The sequence below is a fragment of the Schistocerca gregaria genome, chromosome 2 (genome assembly GCF_023897955.1).
Source record: "Schistocerca gregaria isolate iqSchGreg1 chromosome 2, iqSchGreg1.2, whole genome shotgun sequence".
Lineage (NCBI taxonomy): Eukaryota > Metazoa > Arthropoda > Insecta > Orthoptera > Acrididae > Schistocerca > Schistocerca gregaria.
In genome coordinates, this window is record NC_064921.1 from 849583453 (window position 1) to 849606267 (window position 22815).

The 22815-nt window shown below is 38.1% G+C and overlaps 1 protein-coding gene across 3 annotated transcripts in view; it reads right to left on the bottom strand.

The window, feature by feature from the left end:
- Positions 1-22815, bottom strand: part of LOC126335218 (meiosis regulator and mRNA stability factor 1) — a 219294-nt gene that overhangs the window by 70072 nt on the left and 126407 nt on the right. For all 3 annotated transcript variants that reach the window (XM_049998246.1, XM_049998245.1, XM_049998247.1), the window contains one exon: positions 21082-21299. In XM_049998246.1, the coding sequence (XP_049854203.1) occupies positions 21082-21299 (218 nt within the window). The remainder of the gene's footprint in view (positions 1-21081; positions 21300-22815) is intronic.

A 22815-nucleotide genomic window follows, 5' to 3' on the forward strand; every position in this document is an offset into this window, starting at 1 on the left:
ATTCTCCTACTGGCTTCCAATAGTTTATAAATTTAGGACAAACCAGAATATTTTTCCAAAATTTTGAAAAATAGCTATTTTTAGTGCACTTTCACAAAAATTCTTCTTCTGCAAACTCTCAAACCATTTTAATTAGAAAGATTACATTCCAAACAACTTAAAACCGTATACTTGTTTTTCCAATAGGAGCATGTGACCCTAAAAACAAGGTGAAAGTGAACAGGGGGAAAAATCCATATTCCCCTGGTACTCAAATCTAATATTTTTCGTTATGTTCTACAATTGTTTAGTACTCTCAGGAAAATAATATCAGAAGTCCCTATGACTTGAAAATGAGCTTGAGACAGAAAAACTACAAGTGGTTTTTTTTTTTTTTTTTTTTTCAGCTCCCAGTTCTACAAATTTCTTTTCATAAAAAATGAAATGGAATATGGAATCCAATAAAAAGAACTGTTCTCTCTTTTTTGGCTCTAATAATAAGACGTAATCACATTTGAAAACTTTAATTTTTGTGTTCTGTCTCATTAAAATTTCTTCCTACACAATACCATGAGTGACAATATGGCAGGCAGTAGAGATTTCCTCATGACATTCTACAGCAAATTAATGAAACCTGTAGAAAAAATCAAGTAGCTTAGGATTTTAAAAGATACCTCTTCCACCTTTGGCCTCTGGTGATTATAGAATTGTATTAGCAGCTTGGGATCATGTGTCAAGAAACCCATATCTGATTTGGGAACCTGTCGTAAAGTAACTTGCCTGTGACTTCTGTTGCACAGTTATCGGACATGGTCCCTACGTCAATGGGGATACTTGTTTTCTCACTTTTAAAGGAACCAGCAGTGGTCAAGCCATCTTGCACAGTACAACAACATTTACACCATGTTCCATGAATATTAATTGAAAAGTATGCTAACACAAAGTACACATTATACCTTACACCAGAATTAAAGTAGCACATAAACAGCATTACACAATGAAAATAAATACTAATAATTCTCTATAACATAAGCCCATTCCAAAAAGTGTCATGAAAACCTGCAGCGAACTTCAACAAATTTTACAGAATGTGGCGGTGTGTAAAACGTGACTGCGTGTAAAACACACAGGCTGTTTACACGATGTGTGCTGCAGCTATTATGTAACAATTTTACAATCATGATCTTCACTGCCCTGATAACGCACAGTCAAAATCTGATGTTTATAACCAATTTGATTCTGTAGTTATAGCAGAAAAATAGGCCAATATATGTAATGATGAGTTGTGACAAACACTTTGAAATCTGAGTTATCCAGAGTTATCTCACTTCCTAGTCATCAAGACTTGATATTGCCTTCCCCAGAGAACATAACAAAAGCTGTCAGATTTGAGTACCAGCAGAATATGCGCCCCATTTTCAATGCACCTCCATCTTGTCACACTGCACAAACAAATATAATTTTTTGGTGTTTCAGAACATGGTCTCCCTAACAGAAACAGTTTAAAAGCGTTTGTAGAAGAATTTTTGTGGAAGTGGTTCAAATATAGTAACTTTTGGCACTTTGAGAAATATTGTCAATTTTGCCCTCAATCTTAACTACTGGAAAGCACAAGGAGAGTAACATTTTATATTCTAAGATGCTTTATTACTAAGCTATTATATGCAAGTTTTCAGATGTATCCTGCAATTACTTCCATAGATGTATAAAGGTAAACTTCATAATTTTTTTGAGCACTTTCCTTCTCTCCTCCAGTCAGGACATACAAATTTGTTTCTCAAGTTAACATTCTTCGGGAGTTCAAGGATAGTGCTCCATGCACTGTGTCCATTTCTCTGTTAGTCTTCAGAGAAATGAGCACTGCAGAATTTGCATTCAGTGTCTTCTTCAGATTGCGCGTCCTCAAATTTGTACCGCACTACAAATAACAAAAAATTTCCTGCCTTGTTCTCTTTTTCTTTCTTAAAAAAAGAGACTTGCTTGTGTCCTTAGATTTCACTACAGCTTTTGTCTGTCTGAATTGTTTCGAACATTCCCTGTCTGCAGAGGTTAGTTACCTAACATATTCAGAACACACTGATTTTACTGGACCCGTTTGATCTTTATGTGGCTTGCTGATTTTGGGAACTGGCCAGATGGTAATTGGACACATTTACTCCATTGTTATATTGTATGTCAAACACGTGGTCTTTGCAAAACTGTTATCCTAAGTATATGCCTGTTACATGGGAAGAGACTCGTGTTCCAGAAATCATTTATTGCATTTTCCATTGTTACTGCTCAAGTAGATCACTCTAAACAAACTTGTAACAAAAAATGAGGTTGCTACTTGACCTGGGTTATTCATGCTCCACATTTCTATTTATTGGGGATAGTGCGCTTTAAATGGTCCCATGAATTCCACCCAAGATGCTGTATTTTGTGTGTGGAATGGGGTGATAAACAGATGATCTGGTTGCAGTTTTCTCTTGCTTTGTTTCTCATACAAATGTGGTATGTTGCCCATCAAGTATTAGCACAACAGGTTCATCACTGCTGTATCCTATAACTAGTGCACGTTAGTCTGAGTGTACCAAGTATAATCTGTCTCGCGTGTGTTGCCCGCACGTACGTGAGAGAGAGAGTGTGTGAGAGAGAGAGAGAGAGAGTGTGTGAGAGAGAGAGAGAGAGAGAGAGAGTGTGGAGAGAGAGAGAGAGAGAGAGTGTGGAGAGAGAGAGAGAGAGAGAGTGTGGAGAGAGAGAGAGAGAGGGTGTGGAGAGAGAGAGAGAGAGGGTGTGGAGAGAGAGAGAGAGGGTGTGGAGAGAGAGAGAGAGGGTGTGGAGAGAGAGAGAGAGGGTGTGGAGAGAGAGAGAGAGAGAGTGTGGAGAGAGAGAGAGAGAGAGTGTGGAGAGAGAGAGAGAGAGAGTGTGGAGAGAGAGAGAGAGAGTGTGGAGAGAGAGAGAGAGAGTGTGGAGAGAGAGAGAGAGAGTGTGGAGAGAGAGAGAGAGAGTGTGGAGAGAGAGAGAGAGAGTGTGGAGAGAGAGAGAGAGAGTGTGGAGAGAGAGAGAGAGAGTGTGGAGAGAGAGAGAGAGAGTGTGGAGAGAGAGAGAGAGTGTGGAGAGAGAGAGAGAGTGTGGAGAGAGAGAGAGAGTGTGGAGAGAGAGAGAGAGTGTGGAGAGAGAGAGAGAGTGTGGAGAGAGAGAGAGAGTGTGGAGAGAGAGAGAGAGTGTGGAGAGAGAGAGAGAGTGTGGAGAGAGAGAGAGAGTGTGGAGAGAGAGAGAGAGTGTGGAGAGAGAGAGAGAGTGTGGAGAGAGAGAGAGAGTGTGGAGAGAGAGAGAGAGTGTGGAGAGAGAGAGAGAGTGTGGAGAGAGAGAGAGAGTGTGGAGAGAGAGAGAGAGTGTGGAGAGAGAGAGAGAGTGTGGAGAGAGAGAGAGAGTGTGGAGAGAGAGAGAGAGTGTGGAGAGAGAGAGAGAGTGTGGAGAGAGAGAGAGAGTGTGGAGAGAGAGAGAGAGTGTGGAGAGAGAGAGAGAGTGTGGAGAGAGAGAGAGAGTGTGGAGAGAGAGAGAGAGTGTGGAGAGAGAGAGAGAGTGTGGAGAGAGAGAGAGAGTGTGGAGAGAGAGAGAGAGTGTGGAGAGAGAGAGAGAGTGTGGAGAGAGAGAGAGAGTGTGGAGAGAGAGAGAGAGTGTGGAGAGAGAGAGAGAGTGTGGAGAGAGAGAGAGAGTGTGGAGAGAGAGAGAGAGTGTGGAGAGAGAGAGAGAGTGTGGAGAGAGAGAGAGAGTGTGGAGAGAGAGAGAGAGTGTGGAGAGAGAGAGAGAGTGTGGAGAGAGAGAGAGAGTGTGGAGAGAGAGAGAGAGAGTGTGAGAGAGAGAGAGAGAGTGTGGAGAGAGAGAGAGAGAGTGTGGAGAGAGAGAGAGAGAGTGTGGAGAGAGAGAGAGAGAGTGTGGAGAGAGAGAGAGAGAGTGTGGAGAGAGAGAGAGAGAGTGTGGAGAGAGAGAGAGAGAGTGTGGAGAGAGAGAGAGAGAGTGTGGTGGAGAGAGAGAGAGAGAGTGTGGAGAGAGAGAGAGAGAGAGTGTGGAGAGAGAGAGAGAGAGTGTGGAGAGAGAGAGAGAGAGTGTGGAGAGAGTGTGTGGAGAGAGAGAGTGTGTGGAGAGAGAGAGTGTGTGTGGAGAGAGAGAGAGTGTGGAGAGAGAGAGAGTGTGGAGAGAGAGAGAGTGTGGAGAGAGAGAGTGTGTGGAGAGAGAGAGTGTGTGGAGAGAGAGAGTGTGTGGAGAGAGAGAGTGTGTGGAGAGAGAGAGAGTGTGGAGAGAGAGAGAGTGTGGAGAGAGAGAGAGTGTGGAGAGAGAGAGAGTGTGGAGAGAGAGAGAGTGTGGAGAGAGAGAGAGTGTGGAGAGAGAGAGAGAGTGTGGAGAGAGAGAGAGAGTGTGGAGAGAGAGAGAGAGTGTGGAGAGAGAGAGTGTGGAGAGAGAGAGTGTGTGTGAGAGAGAGAGTGTGTGAGAGAGAGAGTGTGTGAGAGAGAGAGTGTGTGAGAGTGAGAGAGTGAGAGAGTGAGAGAGTGAGAGAGTGAGAGAGTGAGAGAGTGAGTGTTTAAATTGGCCGCCAACTGTATCAGCATGGTCCGGCCACTGGAGGCCACCTGTGGGAGCGGTGCATATGGTGCGGTCTCTGCTACATCATTTGCCAGCGAGTTGCCCATCTATAAGCATGGAGCAGTGGCAACTGACTCTTCTGTCCTTCCTGTGTACCATTCATCAGAATTCTGTGTCTCTTTACTGGGGATGCAAGAGTGTGTTTTCTGTTATTGTTCAGAGGAGCATGAATAAAGCCATATTTTTGTTATTTGGACCAGTACTGTATTGTGTATTACTTGATGACTACAATCAGACAGCTTCACGAAGTTCACAAAATTGTCAAATCACTTAGAATAAGTATGAGTCTACTAGGGTGGCAAGATGAACATCAAATGATGCACTGAGTCCTAATATGTGATAGTCAGGTATTAAGGTACTATCTTAAGCTAGAAACAAAGCCCCAGTTATGCTGTTCAGTTTGAAGGACAATTCATTATAGTGAATGAAAGAGTACTTTGTAATGAATATAACCATAGAAATATTGTTGCAACAGTTACTCAACCTCAGATATCAAAGGCACACACACACACACACACACACACACACACACACACACACACACACACACAAACTTGAAAGTCAAAACTTTTAAAACAAAGGATTCCTGACAATATCCAGCTCCATAATGGTCTCACTGTCACTTCTCCATGCCTCAGGTACTGTGAAAACTAAGTTCCACTACCACCCAACAGAGCTCAGGACTTTAGTCAGAATTTACCTTTCTCAGGTTACTGTACTTTCCCATAACTAGCACCTTTCCTCTACATTCAAATAATTTTAGGTAATGATAGCATCTTTTGGATAAATTAAAAGCAATATCAAATCAGAACAGTCATTTTCTCAAATTAAATTGTACTTGCAGTAAGGCAAAGAGTAGCGCATTTAGTTATTTGTTGTCTGCAGTTTTGTACCGACAGACCACTGACATTATCAAGCTCAATTTTCCTTTGCAGGCTATGGTGAAATGAATCACTGGAAAACTATATTCTGCACTTTCCCAGCCAACTGCAAGTTTCATACCTGATTATCTCTTTTGGATCGTTACCGACACCTAACTGGATTTTAATAAATATTGTCTGACAGAATTAAATGTCTTATTCAGACCCATTACTCTGAATAGCTGCAGTTATATTTTCCAGCATACTTATATGCAGTTTGACAGAGCAAAATTTATGAGCTCATTTTTAAATGTTTGTTTTCTCTCAGTGATTTTTCCTTCTGATCTTCTTTCTCATTCTGCCTGCTACTGAATAGTTTTATGCAAACAGACAAAACTTTCTATTTAGCAATTTAATTTGGACCCAACTTTACAAAATTTAGAGTGATAATGAACTTTAGTGTTCTTGAATAAAAGGGCAAAAGGATTGTTGGCGAGTTCGGCACTTACATTCAAGTGCTCAATGTCACAAAAAGTAAATCCTGATCAGTTTAATTTGTGCCAAATAATCAAATAATTATTTAATTAATTAATTTATCTTACATCTGAAATATGAGCTTAGCACAAGAAATAATTTTGCTAGACTTACGACTGATCTGAAATCAGTTACTCCTCAACATGAGAACAGTCTCCCATTGCTATACAATGAATACCCTTAAAATAATTTGGATAAATTCTATTTATTTTTTTTTAGTATTTGATATTTTCTTTTGCCAATATTACAATATTTCTCTTAAAAGACTACAAATAATATCCATCAGTGTTTTACTCGTCAGAACAAGAGAAGCTACCGGACTGGCCACTGACACCTTACACAGTGGAGACATAAAAAAATTCGCCAAATGGTGGAACCAAACTCTGTTTAAACGAGTGACAACCAGGCACTTTGACCATGCACTACTTGCACAACAATGCTAACATCTCCTTCGGACTATGTCTAGGGCTCCAGATCAAATCACTATACATTTCACAATCACTGTCAGTATTCTATACTTAGGTGTATAATGTTTAACTGGTATTTATTTCCAATCTTGAGTACAGTATGTCTCATTGGTATGATAACATTTTCCTACTACAACACAACATGTGCACCAACAGGATGTAAGTACACACTGAGAATGCCCGATGTGGGCTAGCTTTTCCTCTTCTCACTTTATAGTACCATCATTTCTAAAAAAAATTTTACCTTTCATCAGAGGCCTATCACCTCTAAAGCTGCCCTATGTTGTTGTTTGCATCTGCTTCCTGTCATTGTTTCAGCAACAAACATAACTTCACATCTTAAAACATTTCACTAAGCTTTAAGTGCTAAAAGGAGACACAGAATATTTTATCATCTTCCTCTTTCACCTTATGGTCACTACATACATCTTGCTACCCTTTATTTTTGTATCATATTGTTCAAAGATTGTCAATTTCCACAACATATTACACTGCTTTCTTATGAGTTAACAATAGCATACCATGAAATCCTGCACATCCTCATAATCATAATCATCATCATCAGATCCTGACAAAAAGCAGCTTTTCACATGGTAGTTCTCCAGGCTGTCCAGTCTTCTGCCATCCTCCTCAGCTCTGCATAATTTCCTCTTCCCTTTATGTTATCTATCATCTTGTATGTCCTCCTCCATCTCAGTCTTCTTCCACAAACCAATCCTTCTGAGGCATTTGCAAGCAAGCACTCTCTTCTCAATGAATGTCCCAATAAGTTCTTTTTCCTTTCTCTTACAACCTTCAGCAGACATCTTTCACCAACCTTTTCCAATACTCTTTAATTAATCATTCTCACTCTTTCCATCCAACTTATTCTCTCCATTCTCCTCCACATCCACATCTCAAATGCTTCTAACCTTCTTTCATCCTTTCGTCTCAGCATCCATGTTGCTGCCCCCATATAGTGCCACACTCCAGACAAAACATTTGCCAGCCTTTTCCTTACACCTTTATCTAACTTGCCACGTAAGAGTCTCTTCTTTCTGTTGAATGCCACCACCTTCGCTATGGCAATTCGAGTTTTCAAATCCTGGTGACATCTTAAGTCTTCAGTTATTGTGCTTCCAAGATATTTAAATGCACTTACTTGGCTAATGGTAGAGTGTCCTATTTTAATACTGGACAGTCTGCATCTTGTACTGATGACCATACTCTGTTTTTGCTGTGTTTATTTGTATCCCATATTCCACACAAGCTTCATTCAGATCTTTCAGCATGTTATTCACTGTCTGATCACTTTCTGCCACTAACACAATGTCATCAGCAAATCTTATACATTCTATGCTCTTCCCACCAATACATATTCCTCTTTTCCCATTTAATCCTTTTGCAAATAATCTCGTCGAGGTATGCGTTAAACGAGAGTGGGGAAAGGCAACAATCTTGTCTAACACCTCGTCCAATGCCACTTCCTTCCGACATTTCATTTCCAATCCTTATCCTTACTTTCTGATGTAAATATGGATTCTGAATCAGTCGTCTCTCTTTCCAATCTACTCCTTTCCTTTTCAAAATACCTATCAGCTTGTCTCACTGAGCTCTGTCAAAATCCTTTTCTAAATCTATAAAAACAGCAATGATTTCTCTACCCTTTTCCATACATCTTTCCCCTATAGCTTTGAACAGACCAATAGCATCTCTTTTGTTCCTTTTCCTCTTCTAAATCCAAACTGCTCCTCTGCAACCCCTCTATCCAGCTAGCCATATAGTCTTCTATTCAACACCCTCAGCAAACTTTAGCTGCATGAGAAATTAGACTGATGGTTCTAAGCTCTTCACATTTTTTAGTGTCTCTTTTTATCTATTAGTATCATAAATGTTGCAGCGAAGTCCTCATGCCATTCCCCTTTGTCATATATTTAGTTACAGAGGTAGATTATCTCTTTTCTTGTCATGTTTCCCAGACTCAGACAGTTCTGCTGACAAATCATCAATTCCACCTGCCTTCCTGTTCTTCATCTACTTCAATGCCTTTTCTACATCTACTTCCAAGATGGTGAATCCCTTTCCATCTTCAGACACATATTGCTCCTATTTCATTTTTTATTTCATCCCCCTTAGACATCCAATGTATTCTTGCCATCTGTTCAAAACCTCCTGTGGTTCTGCTAGAGTATCATCTTCTCTTTCTATTTCCATGTTAGTCCTCTTTCTTTTACGTTCAAAAACTATCTCAATAGCAAGTCTATACATCAGAAATACTTTCTCTCTTTCTCCATTTTCTCTATTTCATCGCCTTTCTGTTTGATCCATTTTCCCCTTGCTTCTTCAGTTTCTCTTCTTAATTCATTATTCAGTTTGCTGTACCTCTTTTTGCCCTCTTCAGATTCTACATTTTTCCACTTTCTCTGCTCTTCCGTCTTTTTCAATATGTTTTCTGTTTACCATTCTTTCCTAGTACTTTGGAATACTCTAATTCCTAGTACTTCTTTGGCAGAGTCCACGAGTTCTTCCCTCATATTTACCCATTTGTCATTAACACCCATCAACACTACCTCTTTCCCATAAATCTGATGCCTTTCCTACCTCTGAGTCTTTCTATGTTTAGTCTTTCTTTTGCTTTACCTCTCCAGACTTTTTTCTACTTCACTTATTTCTCCCACTAGTAGGTTGTGGTCTGAATTTATATCCACTTCTCGATAAGCTTTGTCATTCTTCATACAGTTCCTAAACTTTTTTTTTTATCAGCATGCAGTCCAACTGATATATTTCCCTATTCAAATCTGATATCCATGTGTAACGTCTCCTTTTGTGGAGTTCAAATAATGTGTTACTCACCACTAATGAATTTTCTTTATAGATACTAATTGGTCATTCACCTCTCTCAGTTCTTATTCCTAATCCAAATTTTCCTACTGTATCTTCATCTTCTCCTTCACCCACCACTGCATTACAGTGATAATGCTGACAAAAATATTTTTCTTCACTACTGCTGCTAAACTGTTTACCAATGTCAGTGAAATGGCTTCTCCTACTTTCACCTAAAGCTTAATTCTCTTCAATTCCTTCTCCAGTTTTTATTTTTTAGTTGCATAATACACAGTTTGGGCAAAATAAATCTGGTCCAAAGAATTTACACAGAAGAGTGATGCATAACTGACCACTGTTCATGAACTAGAGAGCTACCCATAACAAAGTGCTTGAAACAGGGATTTAGATGCATCACCTGGTTGCCATCATATGTCTGCACTTGCAGTTCCCCCTCACACACTTCTCGAATACTTCACTGTCTCATTAAGTTTTAGTGAGTGAGAGGAGCAGATGTGTTTAGTGACCTGCTGAATGCAGCACAAAATGGTGCTCACAATAAAATGACAGGTTTTCAATACAGAGTGCTAAGCAAAGCACAATTTGAAAGAAACTTGCAGATTTGTTGGTGCAAGAGTTAAAAACTAAGTGTTTTGGCAAAACCTCCAGCTAAGTCTGCAGTTCAAAATTTAGTGGCAAAATGATAGAAAACAGACTCTGTAGCAAATAAAAACTAACTGTTCAAAAAGAGTAACATTAGCAAAACAATGCTTGAATGAAGGAAAGCCTGAACCAAAGCCCAACAAAATCTCTATGCCCTTTAATTGTGCACGTGGGAATTAAGAGATGATCAAGTCCTAACATTATAAAAAAAGAAAGCCTCTGTATCTATAGTCTTACAAATTTATTGTCATTTACGAGTTAATACATCTAGGCAAACTTTACTTTCAGGTGTTTAATTCTGCTGGCTGGTTCCGACTGAAGTGGAATCAGGACTTAATGGATCCTAAGTCTTTCATTTCTTCGGATGAGTTCTGGTTAATGCTAATCTGTAAGTCAAGAAATTAATCCATATATGGATCAAGTCACACAAGATTAACGACTGAATAGCTATTTTCAGCAAGATTGAGTAACATCTTACACTACCTTGACAATGTTGACGTAACAGCACGAGGTTTTTGGTGAGGAGAGGGCAACCAACAGAGACAGCACAATCTCCTGGCCACATCTATCACCTTATTTCTCTCAATGATTTTTACATGCATGGTAAATTGAAGGGTGAGATGGAGTAAATTCCACACACCGGAAAACTTACAGCAGAGCACTGAAAAGTGCTATTGCTGCTATCCCTCAAGCCGAGATGCTAAGTATGTCTATGTTGCAAAGTTTGATAGATAAAGCACAGTGCTGCATGAAGAGGTCACTTACAACAATATGTAATGTTGATTAATAAGGGTAAATCCAGCATCACTCTTATTGTAAATATTTTCAGGGCCAGGGTTATTCTGTCCCCTGTACAAGTTACCTAACAACTTATTTCCTTTAAATTCACTTCATCTTCTATATGACTACCATGAACTTCATTTAACTATCAAAGTAATATTTCCAAATCCTCAGCATTACATGAACAGCCTCATCTCTCTAGGTAGCTCATGAACTGTTCTTCAAAAACCAGTAGCCTTAATTTCAGTTTTTAATAACCAATTTCCATATCGGAAAATTTATTATGTTGAGATGCAGACAGGCAAAACAAAAAGATTGTTACACATTTAGTTTTTGACCAAAGCATTCTTCAAAGAAATAAATGTGCAAGCACTCACGCACATTCAAATAAGTGAGCACACATGACCATGCTGGCAGCTCGGATCAGCATTCTTGTCTCAGCTGCCACAGGTAGTGAGTGGTGATCATGTGTGAGGTTCTCTCTCTCTCTCTCTCTCTCTCTCTCTCTCTCTCTCTCTCTCTCTCTCTGTGTGTGTGTGTGTGTGTGTGTGTGTGTGTGTGTGTGTGTGTGTGTGTGTGTGAAGCAGGTTTTGCCAAGAGCTAAATGTGTCAGTCTTTTGTTGTGCCTGCCTGCAACTGAATGTGTTATATTTACAGTGAGTAGTAATCTATCTTTTTCGTTTTTGTTGTTGTTGTGGTCTTCAGTCCTGAGACTGGTTTGATGCAGCTCTCCACACTACTCTATCCTGTGCAAGCTTCTTCATCTCACAGTACCTACTGCAGCCTACATCCTTCTGAATCTGCTTAGTGTATTCATGTCTGTCTCCCTCTACGATTTTTACCCTCCACACTGCCCTCCAGTACTAAATTGGTGATCCCTTGATGCCTCAGAACATGTCCTACCAACTGATCCCTTCTTCTGGTCAAGTTGTGCCAATATTGTTGATATTCCAACATGGAATTTCCATTGATTTATTATTTTATTTCTCATTAGTGCCATTGATGTCAAATGATCGCACAATTCTCACTTCTCCATATTGACACATATTTCCCTCTTCCTTCGATTAAGCTCTTTGCTCAGTTCACTGAAAATTTAAACTTAACCAGCAGCTTTTTGTTTCTTATTTCTTTTACTAAAACTGGAAATCCCACACAATCTCATACGAGTTCTCTTCCCTCTTACCTTTAATTGACGTCTATGTGATTCTTCATTAGAAACAATTCTGCATAATTTGACAATTTATGAATTGTTTTGTTATTTCCATATATTCTTCGACAACCCACTTTGTTCCACAATGATGTTATTTTTTTCAGACCAGCTGATTATCTCAGTACATCAAATTATACTACTCGTATCTTTCCTTTATAGGTTACTTTACGATGGAACTAGAATTAAGCTGTGTGCTGGATTCATACTATAACTCCCACACAACAGTCTCCAACAGGCAATGCACATGCTACATTGTGAAAGCACCAGTTTAAGATTTATCTCATCACCTTCATTGTTTTTTCATGTCAATAAAATGAACCATCTGAATACACTAGGTTACTTATCAAAGTGTGCATCTACGACAAAAGAGAACAATGGTTATTTCTGTTTGTGCCTGTTTCTCATTTTGATAATGAGTAACTGCAGTTTTAACTGCAGTTGTAACTGCAGTTGTAACTGCAGTTGTAACTGTGGCAACTAGAATTTGTGGAAAATTTTGGAAATATGCTGTTTGTTTCATCACACTAAAGGTAGGACCACTGCGCAACCACTTGCTTAGCTATGCTTGATAGTATCTCCTGCATAATAATTAGAAGTACCTTTCCATAATTTCCTTTCCTAAATGCATTGTAGTGAATTTTTCAGAAATTTTATGTAATGAGTAGTCGGAGAAAAGTTTAAAGTTTTTGAGTCATAACTTTTGTGCATCACAGTAGTTGATAAATAACTCTTTACACGTAAATCACATGTTTAAATTCACAAAATAATATATCTAAATTTTCTGTTTTCCAAAAATTTTAATTGTAATATTCAAAGAAAATAGTACAAAAATCAGTTTCCATTACTGTTGACAATGGCAAAAGCACGAGCCAAGATGGCATACAATTGCAGGATAGAGCATCTGAAGTACCAGCACACAATTAGTCATATTAAATAGTTCAGAGATGAAAATGACGGAAATGACAAGTGCTAGTGAGCTTTCACAGAGCTCTAACTTTGATGATACATTGATGGTAATAGATGAAACTACACCACGTATCTCTGCGAGCAACATTCTGTTCACACACGAAAACACAAAGTGTAGATAACATGATTTTTGACGACACTTTATCGTCACCCATCACACGAAATTCAACCACATAAAACAAGAGCAAAAACCAGTTTTAAGAGATTTTCAGGATACAGTCACACAGCAGATTAGTGATTTGGCAAAGAATTTTCACGAGGAGATGAATGTAAAATTTAAAGACTTGGTAAAACAGCTAAACCAAGATGTACTTTCTGAAGTTAACAATGACATTACGAGTATAAAATAGAAATTAGACATTCTTAACGAGCAGAATAGCAAATAAAAGCGATGAAAGACACACACACACACACACACACACACACACACACACACACACACACACACACCTGGAAACTAAACAAAAAATACACTGGAAGAACAAGTGCAAGTAGTAATCAGAGTGAAAATTTTTGGTATAGACACACAGTTAATGCATGATACAGTGTCCACGACTAATGTCTGAAGCATTTTTCACTGAATTAAGAAGACTGAATGAATTTCCTGTTCCGCCAATGCGAAACTGCAAAGTACAAACCGCTACATGCAGCAAAACCAAATTAGTAAAGCACCAAGCTCTTATCACGTGAACATTGAACAATTCTCTGTGCAGTGTAATTTTTTAATAGTAGACAAACTTATAGTTAACTGCTTTATAGGTATGGACACATTCAGAACCTACAAAACTCAAATAGACATAGGTAAGTGCCATTTCTTTGTGAAGGACAAAAGATTTTCTATCAGCGTGATTAACACACTGGAGCGGTATGACAAAGTAAACCCAGAACCCCGCCACTGTACAGTATTCATATACCACAGTGTATTTTGTGAACAGGGGTGATAATGAACACAAGACCGACACTGAAGTTAACCAGGAATTAGTAGAACAAAAATTGAACAAATCAAATATTCTAGATGCTACACAACAAGAGCTTTCCGACTTACTTTTTGAATATTCAAATGTTTTTAATAAGAATCCAGGAGTAATCAAAGATTATGAACATAAACTTAATGTCTATCCTCATAAAATATTTTGTGTTATTTCTAACCCTATACCGTGGGCAAAGCGTGAAGCAGATAAGCAGGAAATCAATAGAATGTGCAAATGAGGAATCATACAGCCATCATTTTCTCCATATTGCAACCCAATACTAGTAGTTAGCAAACCCAATGCATCAGTACGTCTAGTTTTATATGCTAGAGGCATATACAAAATCCTATTACCAGTCACAACAAAGCCAGTTAATTTAGATGAACAATTGTTAAAATTTCATAACACCAAATATTTCAGCACCCTTGACCTTAAAAAATCTTACCAGCAAATAAAGTTACATGAGGAGAGTAGGACTAACTTCCTTTTTCCACAAATTTATACCACAACAGCTTATGAATAGCGATGCCCTACTTAACCTGTTGAGAAAGAATAAACCTTGGTTATGGGACGAGAGATGCGAGGAGGACCTTACCAAAATAAAAAATGCATTAATATCAGCAAACATTTTGAGTCATCCTGACATGTCCAAAGACTTTCGTTTAAGCACGGATACCGTCTCAAGGGCTGGGGGCATGTTTGTTCCAGATACAAGAAGTAGAAGGAAAAACGGTACCCAAGTCATCAGCTTCGTCAGCAGAACTTTAGAGGCAGAAAGATAATATTCCGTATCGGAACTGGAAAGTTTAGCAGTAATTTAGGCGTTTAAGAAATTCGAGTATTTTCTAAGGGGTTAAAAAACACTAAAGTCTATTGTGATCACCAATCATCATCTTTTCTCTTAACATGTAAACTGTTACACCGAAGACTAGCGAGGTGGTGTTTGTACCTGCAGGAATTCAATTTTGAAATAATATACATAAAGGGCAGTCAAAATGTTATTGCAGATGCATTATCCAGATTACTGCAGTGTTCAGTGAACTGTCTGAGCATGATTCAGAAATCCGTACATTATCGATGCAAAGTAGTAAACAAAAATCAGACTATAAAAAATTTTGTAAACAAATGGGAATATTCAACAGCAAGACAACAGGTGGAAATGGGTAATACAAAATCTTAACCAGAATGCAAACCATAAAGTAAGGAAATGGTATCAGTTACACTAAGGCATTTTGTTGCACCGGAAGCATGAAAGTTCTAACCATTGATGAAAGTATGGGGACACTAAAGAGTAACTGGCAAGATTTCCATACTTTGTTCCTTTCCTAATTTACGACAATGTGTTTCACAGATATTAAAAACTGGGCTATTTGCTAAAGAACAAAACCATCCAGGGTGTCAAAGTTTACAGAACTACACCCCATACTAACCAAAGCTCCACTGGAAATGGTTTCTCAGGCTATCGTAGGGCAATATCCCAGAGAAAAAGGTGGTGTCAGATACATAATAGCTCTTTATGATATTTTCAAAAAATACATCAAACTCTATGCTTTTAATACCACTACAGCCAGTAGCATTGTAAGGAGAACTGAAGAGGATTATTTATGAAGAGTAGGGAAACACAAAGTCATGTTAACAGACAATGTAGCCTATTTTGTAGGAAGAAAATGGAAACAATTCAAGAGTACACAGGGCATTAAACACATCTTGGTAAGTGTTTTCCACCCAGAAGCAAGACCCGTGGAGAGGGTGTTTAAAGAATTCAATAGATTTGTAAGGACTTATGCTCATGATAAACATTCACGATGGACTGAATACGTGACTCCATTTATGCAAATAGTAAACAATCTCCCCCACAAGTTTCACTCCTAATGAACTTATGTACATAACACCAAGCAAACTGATGAATGAGAATCACCCATACCAAAATTACCTACTAAAGAGTTAACTTCACACAATAAAATCAAATGAGCAGTAATTACACTAGAGAATAAAGCAGAATACAGAAAGTGAATATACAACAAAAAATTAAAACAAGTTACACATTTTTTCGAAGGGAAACGAGTCCTCTTGAGAACACATCCCAAATCGACAAAGATCGGTAAGTTGAACAAAAAATGGCAATTACTATACTCAGGGCCCTACATTATTACAAAAATACCATATCCTGGAACTTACAGATTAGTATATGAAAGAACAGAGCAAGACAAATGTCTTCACCCTCACTAAGACTTAAAAGGTTTTCACGAGTAGTAACAATGTCGCAGCAGTTTTCTTGTCATAAAATATATTTATAAGTAATGTTATAGTTTTATATGTGAGAAATTTTAGTGTGTGTATTTTAAATGAAATGTGTATAAACTCAATTTTCTTGTTTTGTAAGCAAAGACAAACCTTTGTTTGGGAGGAAGTGAAAAACACAGCTTCACACGAAGCAAAATGCAAACTGGAGCAGCGTACGACTCAGCTGTGAGCGGTCAACAATGCATGTTTACGTCAGTACTAGGGAAGAGACATTGACCTTGCGTAAGTGCAACAGGCTAACTTGTGGCACAATCAAATAGAAACGCAAAGCTGCACAAGTATTAAGCCCAATTTCAAAATAAATAACATGTAACAACTATATTTACTACCAGGGAGCGAAGGAATATAATATTACTTTTATATCAAGATGCGAAGTTATGCCAATATTAAAATATAAACATTGTAACTGGAATTGAAAGAAATCATTAGAATGAAACATACAGGACGTGGTAGCTAACATAAGGATAAGATACCATAGGAGGTGTCAAAGTAACTTTCTTTGCAGGGTAAATGAAGAAAAGGAGTACAAATGCAAGTAGATAAATACATAAACCAATAAGAATGAAATATGAAAAACATCTGCAAACGAATGTGATGATCATGTATATGAGTAGAAAATGAGTTACAAAACACAATTAGTTTTTAAGCTAGTTAAAAGTTTTTTATGTTGCACCAAACAGTGCATTGACATGGTGCAAAAGAAGAGATTTACAACGGGTGTTATGGGTACCCAATGAAAAAATGAGCCACACCTCAAGGAAATGATTTAGTTGTTAGTATGTCTACGCGTATATTTTGGTCATCAAGCAAATGAAGAATAAGAATATACATCGTCGCAGTGCAACTACAAAACATTTACCCGTACCTACTGACTACAAAGTGCATTTAAACAGGGAGGCATGTTACCTCAAAACTTATCAACTCATATCTCGTCACATGCGAATATAAAGATGACATTTCCACATAATCGGAAAGAGGTAAGCATGACTTAACGCAGAAACTTTTGCGTTACAAACACAAAGCCACACGTAAACAATTATAAGCAACACAATGGTATATAGTACGTGAGTTGTTCATATGTTTCAGTTCCATGAAAAGGAAGTTCCCTGATAAGTGACTTAAGAAAGGACAAATAGCATTTCCTTAGAAATCCATAAACCAGTAGAATAGTATTCCTTGTTCCCTCCCCAATGCAGGAGGCGGCACCAAAGGATAGTTAAGCCAGCTACGCGTAAACTAAAATCCTGATTTAAATGTTTTTCTGTTTCTCCCTAGGAAAATATTAAACTCTCATAACTGATGTATGCATGACTGGAAAATAATAATAATAATAATAATAATAATAATAATAATAATAATAATAATTATTATTATTATTATTATTATTATTCACTTCTTTCCTTTCTCAAATGTTATTTCTGGTTAAAAATGGATAGTCACGCAGATCTTGATCAAGCGTGACTTCCTTTTAACTGTACGGTATATGTTACATTGCATTTAGGAACTTTCGGGTTATTGAACATGTATCAATAATTACAGATTTCTGTAGTTGTATATATACGTTTGGATGTAGCTGTATTGTGTTGATGTACTGGTGGATACTGTGTGGTATGACTCCTGTAGTTGATACTATAATTGGTATAATGTCAACTTTATCTTGATGCTACATGTCCATAACTTCCTCAGCCAGTTGGATGTATTTTTCAATTTTTTCTCCCGTTTTCTTTTGTATATTTGTTGTATTGAGTATGGATATTTCGATTAGTTGCGTTAATTTCTTCTTTTTATTGGTGAGTATGATGTCAGGTTTGTTATGTGGTTGTGTTTTATCTGTTATTATGGTTCTGTTCCAGTATAATTTGTAATCATCATTCTCCAGTACATTTTATGGTGCATACTTGTATGTGGGAACATGTTTTATAAGTTTATGTTGTAAGGCAAGCTGTTGATGTATTATTTTTGCTACATTGTTATGTCTTCTGGGGTATTCTGTATTTGCTAGTATTGTACATCCGCTTGTGATGTGATCTACTGATTCTATTTGTTGTTTGCAAAGTCTGCATTTTATCTGTTGTGGTATTGGGATCTTTAATAATATGCTTGGTGTTTATTGTTTGATCCTGTATTGCAATCATGAATCCTTCCATCTCACTGTATATATTGCCTTTTCTTAGTCATTTGTTTGTATTATTATTATCATTATTATTATTATTATATTATTATTATTAAGTTAACAAAAACTGTACTATGGTTAACTGCAATTGGAGAAGGAATTTTTTAATTTTTTAGTATTTAAGAATTTTCTACATTTGATAAAAATAATGGGTGTAGTGTCAGCCTTAGATGTAAGCCCTTGTAATATGCATTGTTATGTCAAAATTTTTATGTGAATTTTATGTATATATCAAGCTATATGTAAAAGATGAACTTGATAAACTAACAAAGGTGAAAAAACCTCAAGCACTAAAAACAATTCTCACGCAAAGCAGACAACAAAGTAGATAGTGGTATCCAAATGCATGTGCAGTAGTGCAACGAATCATACATGGTAATGTCATGCTACGCAACGACTGATACATTAATCAGCAAACTAAAATTGTTCAAGCGTCACTACCTTGACATTGGGTGTTGATGTGCAGTGTTCACCCCCACTGAAACCTCTCCCAACGCCCACCTGAAGATCTTCCAAAAGCCTCGTTCCTTAACACACTTACCAACTTCATCCTCACCCATAATTACTTCACTTTTGAAGGGCAGACCTACAAACAAATCAGGGGAACGGCCATGGGAACCAGGATGACTCCGTCCTATGCCAACCTCTTCATGGGCCGCGTGAAAGAGGCTTTCCTGAAGCTCCAACAGCTGCTTCCCCTGGCCAGATATGGGTTTATAGATGACATCTTTGTGGTCTGGACTCAAGGTGAAGAGACACTCCTTAATTTCCTCCATAACCTCAACTCCTTTTCGAATCTGAATTTCACCTGGTCCTTCTCCAAAACCCAAGCCACCTTTCTGGATGTTGACCATCTTGTTGAAGCTCACATCCACACCTCTGTCCACATTAAACCCACAAACAAATAACAGTACTTTCACTTTGATAGCTGCCATCCATTCTACATCAAACGCTACCTTCCCTACAGCCTAGGTATTCATGGCAAACGTATCTGCTCCAGTGAAGAATCCCTCAACAATTACACCAATAACCTGACCAGTGCTTTCCTCTGCCGCAACTATCCTGCAGACCTTGTCCACATACAGATATCCCAAGCAATAAATTCCTCCCCATCCAACAATAATGTTCCTAGCCCCAGACCACACAGAAGCATCCCCCTTGTACCCAATATTATCCTGGCCTCGAATACATCAAAAAATTACTCCGCCAGAGATGACTTTCTCAAGTCAAGCCCTGAAATGAGATCATCCCTTGACAATATTCTCCCCACACCACCCAGAATTGGCTTTCTTCGCCCCCCAAACCTCCGTAACACTCTTGTCAAACCCTACAATATTCCCAGACCACCTACTCCAGCGGTTCCTACCCCTGTAACTGAGCCCGATGCAAAACCTGCCCCATGCAACCCCCCCCCCCCCCCCCCCCACAACCACCTACTCCAGCCCCACTACTGGTAGAACACACACAATTCAAGGCAGGGCCACATGCGAAACAACATGTCATTTATCAGCTGACATGCCTGCACTGCACAGCCTTTTACATTGATATGACAACTAAACTGGCTGAGCACATGAACACACACAGACAAACTGTCGGCCTAGGAGATGTCCAATACCCAGTAGCAGAGCATGCCCTCCAGCATAATCCTAGGGACCTAGGAACCTGCTGCACCATACATGCCATTTGGCTTTCCCACCCAACACCAGTCCCTCGGAACTGCGGAGATGGGAACTTGCACTCCAGCACATCCTTTCATCCCGCCATCCCCCTGGACTGAACCTACGTTAAACAACCTCACTCCCATTTACTTTTCAGTCTTCTCCTCTTTCCCTTTCCTCTTTAGCCATTCATGCATCTTTTCATCCTACATCTTTATACTATACACCTCTTTACTTCTGTATGCATCCTCTTTGGTTTGAAGCTGGCACAGTACCTACAGTAGAATATCTTTGGCTTCCCTCTGACACCCATGCCCTTCATCTTTGCTACCCTCTCTGTTTACCTTTCCCTTGTTGCTTCATAACCTGGGTTGTGAGTAACTGAATCCACTTTCCCTTCTTCCTCTTTTCCCTTCTCTCCTCCCTGACAAAGGAACAAAGTTCTGAAAGCTAGGATATGTAAATTTTCTGTGCTGTTTTGTGAATCTATCAGCTGTACTGAGCTGAGGTAAATACAGGCCAGCCTCTCTCTTTGTTAGTATTTGTTTCACATCTTTATGAGATTTTCCATTAATCATTATTGTTTTATATTTATATGTATACACATATATAAATTTGCACAGTTACTTTATGATGGAACTAGATTTAACCTTGTGCAGGATTCATACTATAACCCTCACACAACAGTCTTCAATGGGTAATGCTCTAGTCACATTGTGAAACCACCAGTTTAAGATTTATCTCATCACCTTCATTGTTTTTTCATGTGAGTGAAATGAACCAGCTGAATACATTAGGTTACTTGTTAAAATGTACATCTCAATTCTGATTTAAGTGAGCTGTACACCCAGCGACTACAACAAAAGAGAACAATGTTTATTTCTGGTTGTGCCTGTTCCTAATTTCGATAATGAGTAAAGGCAGCTGTAGCTGTAGTTTTAGCTGTAGCAAATTCATGCACCATTCACAGACCTATGTTAATGGTAAAGTACTTTACAAACTTGAGCATCCACTGCCACATATAGCCAATCACATGCACTAAGTCTTTGTCACTTACATTAATTTGATTCAAATAAATAAGTCATTACCTGTACAATGGAGGGCATGGCATCAAGAAGTTCCACTAGTTTTGTGAAACCATAATCTGCAACTCTTATCTGCCGACCAAAATGATGATGGTATGCCGGTACAAAACGTCCGAAGGGTAACTGACAGCCAGGTTGTATCTTCAGTAAATCTACCAACTCTCTGCTCAGTAGTGCCAAGTGGTTGGCAAGTGGTGGGCTCACACTTTTCTCTGGTGCTTCTGCAAACATAAAAAAGAAACTTCCAACTGGAGTGTAATATACGTAAAATTGTCCTGAAAATTTTATGATGTTGTATTGCACATCTTACAACCCTAGAAAATAAATTACAGCACAAGCTGGAATGTGCAAATGCAAAAATTTATCTTCCATTTTAATAAGAAATCCTATCAACAACTACTAACAACTACAAACTGCCCAAATAACAATTTTCACTTAAAATTGAGCAACTAATAAAGCTATAAACTGAATATAAAATGATAAAGCACATGTCACATACAAAAGCTAAGTTAGATAAACAATAGATTTCTTCTTGCTTTTACACACTGTGGTTGGATGCTCTGGGCTCGCAGCTGTGATCTTCCCTGCACAAAGGACAGAAGTTTCACCATGATACTAATAAATCTGTTTATGTTGGAGTAGAATAAAACTATTACCACATACGTTAATATTTATTGATAGAAAAACTGCTTACACCATCAACGCAGAGAAAAACCTTTTTTACAGAACAAAGTCTTATTAATTCGTCACTGTCTTTTCAAGCAACCTCAAAGATAATCTATTTTTTCTTTTGTTATGTACTTTCATTTTCTCTATTTACATATGTGAATTTGCCATTAAAAAATTCTTTGAATATACAGTCCCTATATAACAAAAACTTTCATTTCTGGCATGGACATACCGTGTCAATGGTCATACAAAGAGTATCCATTAAGAGTGCCTTTTTCTGCCCATATGTATAACAAAGTCTTTCTTTGGGAACTGTGGCTATTTGTAACGATTTCCTACATACGCAGCACTGTACTTCAGATCAGACCATAACTCTTTGGTTAATTGCATCCTAGCAACAGTTACCTTACCATATCCAGAAACATTGTATTGCGGTATTCAGCTATAATATTTTGCTCTGGTATACATGTCATAGTTAGTTAATGTCAAAATCCCTCAAATTCATAGAACAGTGACCATTTTCTTGAACAGAATTCTAAGTCATAACAGTGCAGTTGACCCTCAAATAGTTTCTGGTTTGTTTTCCTGTTCAAATCTTCCATTTTTTAATTGTTCATATACTTCATCCCTGTATTTTTTTTGTTAAGGAAAGCACAAATATTTATCTGCTTGCATCAGCCATCATTCTCATTAAAATATCTGTAGCCTCTCAATCTCGTTCTTTCCTTCAAATTTTTTGAAAGTTTTCAGAAACGGTCTTCTTGTCAGTCACGGGGGTTCATTTCACCTTTTTCGTAGCAATTCATGTTGCTGATTGTACATCACAAGTCTAGTGATTTTGTTTTAAACTTATTACTTCTCAACACATTTACTGATGTCTGCACATATTTACGTAATATGACATTTCTGTTGAGTTTTAATGAAAGGTCTTTCAGAATCTTAGATCTTGCAACCTTCTTTATTGAAAATAAACTTTCTATTGTTTTCAGTGATCTGCTTCACAGATGAAACAGCATGGTCAATCTTAGGCTCAAGCAGTTATTTTTAACTACAAATTTTTTAGACAAA